Source organism: Triticum aestivum, chromosome 3B, assembly GCF_018294505.1.
Source record: "Triticum aestivum cultivar Chinese Spring chromosome 3B, IWGSC CS RefSeq v2.1, whole genome shotgun sequence".
Classification (NCBI taxonomy): domain Eukaryota; kingdom Viridiplantae; phylum Streptophyta; class Magnoliopsida; order Poales; family Poaceae; genus Triticum; species Triticum aestivum.
Genome location: NC_057801.1, coordinates 700,782,295 through 700,791,794, shown reverse-complemented (window position 1 = coordinate 700,791,794; position 9,500 = coordinate 700,782,295). Strand labels below are relative to the sequence as shown.

The 9,500-nt window shown below is 48.8% G+C and overlaps 1 protein-coding gene and 1 pseudogene across 1 annotated transcript; both read left to right on the top strand.

The window, feature by feature from the left end:
• The first annotated feature begins 2,534 nt into the window (after positions 1-2,534).
• LOC123066127 (peroxidase 2-like) lies at positions 2,535-3,541 on the top strand. Its single transcript, XM_044489272.1, has one exon. The coding sequence runs from the start codon at positions 2,570-2,572 to the stop codon at positions 3,539-3,541; it is 972 nt and encodes a 323-aa protein (XP_044345207.1). The 5' UTR covers positions 2,535-2,569.
• Positions 3,542-5,022: 1,481 nt separating this feature from the next.
• Positions 5,023-6,637, top strand: LOC123067729 (peroxidase 15-like; annotated as a pseudogene).
• Positions 6,638-9,500: the final 2,863 nt, after the last annotated feature.

Below are 9,500 nucleotides of genomic sequence, written 5' to 3'. Positions count from 1 at the left end.
ATCCTAGCCGGACTATTACCTGTGATTCTCCTAATCTAATTGACTACTAATCAGTACTAGCATCTTTAATCAAGATTACTGCTAACAATCTTCCTCTAATCTTGACTTGTCATCTCCTCGTACTCCTTCTGATCTTGGCTTGTTGTAGATCCACGACTTGACGATCCTCCTCAACGTATGATCCAGACTCCCAGTCACCCTGCCAGGCAACACCATCGGTCACCCCTAACGCAATACATGCCAACGGATCACACACCGTCCCATGTAGAGACAGGTCCGCATTGAAGAGGCTCCCCTTCACTGGTCCTCGTCCCACTATACGCCTGAGCTTGATCTCCACTTCACGTCTTCGCCCTTGGTGCTACACCACACCAGACAGCCCATCGACTGTGACACGCTCCATCTTCAACAATCCTCACAGAGACAAGCACTTGGACATGACGACGACGACGACGACTCACTGACACGACGACGACCAGTCACGCAAACTCGCACGACTCTTTAACTCATCTATCCCCGCGAACGACGATCTTGACGACTCTTCGGCACCGCATCACCGCACCACCGCTCCCGTCAACGATCTCCATCCGCCGCCTTGCCGACGACAGCCTGTCGCCTGCCTCCATGTCGCTCCACCGAACGACGATCGCCTGATCCTCCCCGTCGCTGCACCATCCAGCGACTTCATGGCCCGCCCCGAGGCGCTTGTAAGTCGCCACCCCGGGGCAAGCGTGGCTTCAAATCGACCTTGCTCTGATACCAATTGTTGGAACTCGCCCATAGGATCGATCACATCAAATCACGAACACACGCGACAGAAAAACTGATAGCCAAGGGTACGTCTCATACCCTAAAAATTCCTCTTTTTATTTTTTCCTTTTCTTGCCACGTTTACAAAACTCACGGCCAAGTGCATATATATATATATATATGCACAACAGCCACCGACCCAACACAAAACTAATCCTATACGTACTGGATGTCCTAATACAACTCGGACACTCACGCGTGTACTATCAGCTAACCTAGTACAAACGACTAGGACTCCTAATAGTACTACCAATATGCATCCTAGCCGGACTATTACCTGTGATTCTCCTAATCTAATTGACTACTAATCAGTACTAGCATCTTTAATCAAGATTACTGCTAACACTCTCAGCCAAAGGAATTCACAAGGCAAAATAAATGCTAGCAAAAAATATATGATAAGTTTTCATATATCATACCACCACACATGTATCCATATGTATAGCGTCCACGCACTAACGATCCAATATTCACATTCACCGGTTCTAAACCACCACAAGACCGCCTTCGAGAGTTCGCACAAGCTCTTTGCTATCTCATCATCATCACGGGTATACCAAACCAGCAAACAGTCGTACAAGAATGATATAGATCAGCAAAACCACGGCAAAATCAAGTTTATCATGTGATATTTTTTAGGAAACTTTATCATGTGATACCAAAATGTGTCCTTCCTATGTCAAATGTACTGACTGCTTTCTGTGATAAAGCTTTACCTTGTCAAGCACTATGTTCTCTATCCCAACTTACTACTCACTGAAAAAGTAAACCTTCTATTTATGTAAAGAACTATACCTACCCATCAGAAAAATGCTAGTCCATGGTTTCCAAACCAAGTTCATTTTACTTACTATGTAAACAGGCATTGACACATACAAACAGTAATTACACGCATCAACCAAAGTTAAAAATGCAAATGGAAAGATGGCAACATAGCTAGATAGCAACCAATTAATTAGTCACAAAAATAACACATAGTTCTTTTTTCCTACCATGTTCAAAAACTTAACATAACATGTGGCCGCAATCAGCATGGCTAGTGGAATTCTAAACCAAAACTGTTGTCTGTTAAAGACTTTTCCCGTGTATAAAATATGACCTTCGTTCGTACCAAAGACGTTTCTTAGGCTAGGCATAACAAGTAGAAAGTCTCTCTCTTTATCGAAAGAAAATAAAGAAGCGCGTGGCTAACCCGGTCCCTCAGCCCATTCCTGGCAACTAGATGCAAAGTCACGCCATATCACATGCATGTGTTTTATTTTTTGGGAGGAAAATATCACATGCATGTTGATTAACTAAACTCTGCCTTGTACTAAAAAAATCTCTGTCTGACGCAATCTGTCGTCGCCACCATACGCAACATATGCTACAACACAATATTTCGTGAGGAAGACCTCTTCTCGTAGGCGATCATCAGGACGACCTCTTCCAACTTGTTCGGCCAATCATTCATATAAAGTAATACGAGCAGCCTCGTGCAGCAAAGGAAAGCTGCGTAGGCGGTAGGCGACGTACGGCAGCGCTAATAATCAAGTTGACAACGGCATGGGGAACATGTCATACGCGCTTCCACAAAGTCCTACCGAGTTCAACATCCCGCAAAATGTCTAAGGCTATATATAGCTTCCATACCGTTCTGGTTTCCCTCACATCCATCTCTGCGACATTCATTCATTCCCTTCTAGCAGCTAGGTTGCCAACCCATCCATCAGTGGCAAATCAATTCTAGCCTTCTCCTTCTGACCGTGCAGTAGTGCCAATGGCCATGGCCGTTTCCTCTTGTTTCCCGTTGGCTGCTCGCTGTAGCCTCTTGCTCACCGCAGCGCTGGTCCTTGCGATGAGCCATGGAGTCCATGGTCATGCCGGTGCCGGTGCTGGTTTGAGCTCGTCCTTTTACGACGACTCGTGCCCGAGTGCGCGTGATATTGTCCGGCGCGTCATCCAGAATGCCCGCGTCGCCGACGCACGCATCCCAGCCAGCCTCATCCGCCTCCACTTCCACGACTGCTTTGTTCAGGGCTGTGATGGCTCACTTTTGCTGGACAACGACCTCCCGGCAATCATGACCGAGAAGGAGGTCCCTGCCAACGATAGGTCAGCACGAGGGTTCGATGTGGTCGACAACATCAAGCATGCGCTAGAGAATGCATGCCCTGGCATCGTGTCCTGTGCCGACATCCTCGCCCTCGCCTCCGAGATCTCCGTCGAGCTGGCCGGAGGGCCTAGTTGGAGTGTGCCGTTGGGCCGCCGTGATGGCACGACCACCAATATCGAGAGCGCCAACAATCTCCCAAGCCCCTTCGACTCTCTGGAGACGCTCCAGGAAAAGTTCAGAAACTTGGGCCTCGACGACACTGACCTTGTCGCCCTCCAAGGAGCGCACACCTTTGGGCGGGCGCAATGCCAATTCACACAGCAGAACTGCAGTGCTGGGCAGGACGAGGAGACGCTGGTGAACCTTGACACAGTCACCCCTAACATCTTCGACAACAAGTACTATGGCAACCTCTTGCGCGGCCGCGCCCCTCTTCCTTCAGATCAGGTAATGTTGTCCGATCCTGTTGCTGCTGCGACCACCGCGCCCATCATTCACAGGTTCTCTGGTAGTCAAAAGGACTTCTTCAAGAACTTTGCGGCCTCGATGGTCAAAATGGGGAACATAAGTCCATTGACGGGAAGGGCTGGGGAGATTAGGAACAACTGTCGGAGGGTGAACAACAAACTATATTGAAGAATGAGATTAATGTTATGAGTTGTGAACTCATTGTCCTTGTGTACATCATTCTTTTAATTCATTCTAACTGTAAGTGTTCCCTTATTAGTTTCTTTGGAAACAAATGTAAATCTTTTTTTCTTCACTACACGTGGTTGTCGTGAATCCATTATTTTCATACCAGATGTCTTGTTCTCGATAAACATATTCATCTCACTTTACCATCATATAATTAAATCTTGTGTAAGATCACTGCTACAGAATGACATGTCATGGAACCGCGCATCTATTTCTGTTAGTTTTGATGTCATTAACTTACCAAACATGCATAGTTTTATATGTATCTGGAATGTCGTATTAACAAAGTGACATGAAGCAAATACGTTTTACCAAAAAGGCTTTCGCCTCGCTTTATATACAAAGCATCGACCAACAAGAACCCGGTACAAACGCACGCCACTACCACACACGCACACACCCAAAGCAAGATACATAAGCGCTAAGCGCAGCAACACCACCCCAAGCACTACAAGAGCAGCCGGGACCTCGACCGTGAACACGCCGCCGCGAAGAGATGAAGCTGCATATGACGAACCATGGGCTCCAAGACGGTGCCTTCAGGAAGGATATGACACCGAAGCGCCGCCACCGGCCGACACGAGAGTCAGAGTTTCCCCTAGAGCAACACGATGGGCAATGATGGCCGCGACGACGCCTTCAGGAAGAGAGCGAGCTACGTCGTCGACGATCCGTCTGAAGATAGGATAGGTTTTCACCCCGGCCCATACTCACCGCCACCGAACACCACACCCCGGCGACCATGCCGCCCGCACGACCATGGTCACTGGGCAGCACCAAGGCACGGGCTTTGCCCATGAGCACCGCGACACCACCACCAGGTCCGCCACCCCGGCATCCAAGACCTCGACGCCACCTCACCAGTTACCCAGCGCCACGCCACCTATAGAGACGGGTGGAAAGGCCCCGCCTTTCGCACCCCAGAGCTGCCCCCAACTGGCCGCCATCGGTCCGTCCTGCTGCCGAGCGCGAGACCAGCGTGGTCCTGCCGCCGGGCGCGCACGAGCGCGGTCCTGCTGCCGGGAGCGAGACAGACGCGGTCCTGCAGCCGGGCGCGAGAAGGGCACGATCCTGCTGCCGGGTGCGAGACCGGCGATGTACCATAGCTGAGAAAAGCCCAGTCTTTCGACGAAAGTGGTGCGTGGGCAACGGGGAGGGGAATCGAAGGCCGCCGCACGCCGCCTACGGTCGAACCGACGCCGAAACATGTCAGCCGCCGCGCAGCCGACATGCCAAGCTACCGTGGATCCCTCCACGACCGGAGCAGCAGCCACACCAGGCCACTGCCCATCCCGCGCCGCCCTCCGGACTCCAGGCGTTGAGTCCGCCGGGCACGCAGCCACCAGATCGACCAGCGCACTGGTCGCCCCACCTGCGCCGCCTCACGCACCACCACACATGCGCCGCCACCTCCACCACACATGCGCCGCCGCGCCCTGGCCAGAGCCGGCCAGCACCCCGCCCCCCACATGGAGCAGCCGAGCTGCCAGCCGCCACGCCACCACCTGAGCCTGGCCGTCGGCCACCCCCAAGGGCCTCCGCCGCCGCCACCTCCCAGATCTGGGCAGAGGCACCCAGATCCGACGCCAGCAAGATCCCCGCACACCCACCCCGGATCCGCCATGGGAGGAGGGCGGGAGGCACCGCTGGGACGCCAGGACGCCGAGGGGAAGGGGCCGAGCACCAGGGAGAGCCGACGACCGCCGCCGCCGCTGAGGAGGACCGCGCCCCGCGAGGCAAGACTCCAGGCGCAGGAAGAAGGTGCCCCTCCGCCGCCTACGCCACGCGGCCTTTGGCCGGTGACGCCACCGGCGGCGGCGGGGGAGGGGAGCCGGGGCGAGGGGGGAGGAGGTGGCGCTAGGGTTGGCTCTCGGAGTCGCCCGCGGGAGCGACTCGGGGAGCAAGACCGCAAATACGTTTTTGTGTCTCTAATTTCAGAATTTGAGGACTCTAAAAAGTAAAACAAAACATTATAGGATAACATTTAGGACAAGACACCTGCAAAAGGAGGACCAGAGGGGAGCCACGTGGGCCACATGTCCCCTCCTTCGGACATGTGGGGTGTCTACGTGGGCCCATGCACCGCCCTTCGTTGCCCTCCTTCTGAACATTTAGTAGTACACATGGGCGCTTCCCCTTGCGTATCATTGGCTGTTTGCTGCAGCCTCTTGCCCATGTCAATTGCAGGTCGTAGCGCCGAGTCACGGAACTCATAGTCATTGCGGTGTCCGTGCCGGGTTGAGCTCATCCTTCTAGGATGACTGGTGCATCGGTGCATGTGACATTGTCACATGTGTTATCTAGAATGCCTGCCTTGCTGATAAGCACATCCGAGCCAGCCTCATCTATTTTTCCACAAATGCTTTTTTAGGGCTTTGATGGATCACTTTTGTTGGACAAAGACTTCCCGACAATTGAGGTTGAAAAGTAGGTCCATGCCAATGACAGATCGACGCTAGGGTTTGAGGTGGTCGATGTCATCAACAGCACACTGGAGAATGAGAGCCCCTGGCATTGTGTCATGTATCAACATTCTCGCTCTCGCCGCCTAGATCTCTGTTGAACTGACTTGAGGACCCTCATGGAGTGTGACATGACCACAAATGTCGAGAACACCAACAATCTTGCAAGCCCCTTTGACTCTCTGGATATGCTATAGGAGAAGTTTAGAAACTTGGGCCCCAACGACACTGACCTTGTCACTCTCCAAGGTTCGCACACCATTGGGCAGGCGCAGTCCAACTCATGCAGTACGAAAAAATATCGGTGACATAGGCACACTGCCTTCGGCAACAAGTACTACGACAACCTCTTGTGTGGCTGCACCCCGCTCCCCATGGACCAGGTAATGCTCTCTGACCTCGTCGCCACAGTGACGCCGCGCAGATTGTTCACATGTTCTCCAGTAGCCAGAAGGACTTTTTTCAAGAATTTCGCTGCCTCAAGGATTAAAATGGAGGGCATAATCTACTGACCAAAAGAAATGGGGAGATTAGAAACAACTATTGGAGGGTAAATAGGAAATTCTATTCATGAACGAGATTGATGTTATGACTAGCAAACTGTTGATGCTTGTGTAAATCATTGTTTTGATTCAGCTTCTATATCTAAATAGCTAGCCCCTACTAACCTAATTTTCTCGACATGCAAGCATGCCATCTCACCATACAACATGCATGAGAAAAGGCTCACTCAACATGCTACTCTACATAGTAAATGCCACACCTGTTTGCACGAGAATTTACAAATTTTACAACTATACAATAATTAAAATAATAAATAATATTTATTTGTCATTTTAGTTCTCATATTATTACTCCTGATATTCATGTTCAATACAACCAAATATCATTGATATATGCAAAACATTCTCGCAATGACATGCGGGGTGTCATCTAGTTCTAACAGTAAATATCCTCTTATTCTTTTCTTTGGAAGCAAATGCAAATGTTCGTTTTTTCCTTAACTACCCGCGCACCTATTCTTTTCATACATAGCGGCTTGTTTTTCGATACACATATTCACATCGCATTGAAATCAGTCAATTTAGTGTCGGCGCATTAGGGAGTGTGCAGGAGGGATAGGGAGTTAGCCAGCACCCATTAATCTATTTTTCTCAACATGCTAGCATGTTACCTCACCAGACAACATGCATGAGAAAAGGACCACTCAACATGTAACTATGCATAGTAAATGGCACACCTCAACATGCAAACATGGATGAGAATTTGCATATTTTACAACTATACAATAATCAAACATAAGAAATCATATTTATTTTCAGTTTAGTTCTGATATTATTACTCCAAATATTCATGCTCAATACAATCAAACTCACTGAATTATATTGCGAAACATTCTCGCAACAATGTGTGGGGTATCATCTAGTTCTGACAGTAAAGTGTCCTCTTATTCTTTTCTTTGGAAGCAAATGCAAGTGTTCCTTTTTCTTCCTTAACTACACATGAATCCATTCTTTTCATACTAAACAGCTTATTTTTTGATAGACATATTAACATCGCTTTGAAATCATTCAATTTAGTGTCAAGACATTATGGAGAAGTAATGATTAACACAACATTTGACATGCATAATGTATAAGTTAGGGGGGGGGGGGGTGTTTGATAAGTAGAGAGTCGAACCCAATGAGGATTAAAAGGAATCAGCCTATGGAAATTATATGGGAATCACTGCAAAAGCTTAAAAGGAGTGGCAGTTATGTGTTTCGAGTGTTTGGATGGTTGCAAATATGCAAAAAAAAAGAATAAAATGAAAGTAAATGAGTGCAACAATTGACTCAATCCTTTATTGTTATAAGGACAAGCCAATTGCGTTTCTTATATTGACTAGATTGTTCTCGAGGACGGCAGGAATATCACCTAGTTCTTAAGATCATAAGTATTTGCATTGATTTTTGTTGCTTGATTGCTCTCATGTGGATATAGCCTAACTTATAGGCTGCAAAAACGTTCGCTCACATATAGTTATGATTAAAGCCTTGGCATGCATCCACAAATACTAACAATGTTTAAGACAAATTCTAATCATTGCCTTAAGATTCAGGGTATGTTCAACTTTCATGCTTCTATGGAGCTGAGCGGTGTGAGTCTATTTTGCACGTCCTAAACCAAATTGTAGGAGATGAACTTATACGACCTCTCTGTTCTTATTTGACATGTTTCCTGCTCTCTCAAACTGATTACACTCCATTAAACCCAAAAACATTTGTGTTAGAATAAATCCGAGGCCATCATCGATCTACCAAGGACCAAGCAATCACACAAGCACGACAACGAGATTTGTTAACGAGGTTCACCGATATGGTTACATCCCCGGGACATGACTACGGGCGCTCCTCCCCATACAGCGCTACAATACCGCACCCCGGCCGCCCGGACGCCGGCACACGCGCCGACTCCCCCTGCGTGCCTGTGCTATTATGTTGGAATAGGTTACATCGTGTGTCTACCCTCGCTATATATGAGAGGCCTAAGATACAAGTGTCCTACTAGGACATGACTCTATATCCTATCTAAACACAATACAACTACAAGTCCAACTGTAACCTACCTTGTACACTATATTCGACACAACTCTAACAAACTCTACATTGGCGAATATTTTCCACCACCTTGAATTCGTCCATGTGTCAAACTTCCATGTACATTGGACTTGAGCCTATCCCATGAGCACCGCTGCTACTCCAAAGACTCCATGTGACTCCACCTGCAACTTGTAGTCCCTTCTTTTCTTGACCATAGTCAATGCTCGAGCAAAATTAAGTTCCTTGTTACTCTAGTTTGTGCTCCCAACTTCCAGAGTATCAATCCAACGTCATCACACACTGATCACTGGCCTACGTGAAAATGAACAACTCACATATTGGGTGTCACACATAAGAGTTACTTGAACTCAACATCACCGCTCCTTTCTTGACCGCATGTCTGAAACTTGAAAGAATTTCACCATTGCTTGTAGTCATCCCGAGTCAAGTTCGCAGTTGTCTCACCACATGGCCCATCTCCATGTCCCGTGCATACCACACGCCTCGCCGCTATTACTGAGTCGAGCCTCCGCTGTCCTGGTTGAGTCTCAAGGGTCGCGAACCCACACCACTCAACCCCCACTGCAGAGTACCACCGATCATCACCGACCGATGACGAGTTTCATGCTTCCATCAGACCACTGGGCTCCAGTCTGAACTACATGTCCCTCGCTTTTTCCCGCTGAATAGGCTTCGACTCTCTGCCGACTTACGCCGTAGCCCCTCAACCAGCACTAAGTGAAGTCTTCCAGACTAGCTCCACCTTCAACATGACTTCATGGTAGATGATCAGTCCACCCTCACGCCTCATCAACTTGAAGCTCCGTGTGTACATCACCTTGAATCAACCCCGCG

What these genes read in the sequence shown, in the direction of transcription:
- LOC123066127 (XM_044489272.1), top strand. Translation starts at nt 2,570, where the DNA reads ATGGCCATGGCCGTTTCCTCTTGTTTCCCGTTGGCTGCTCGCTGTAGC.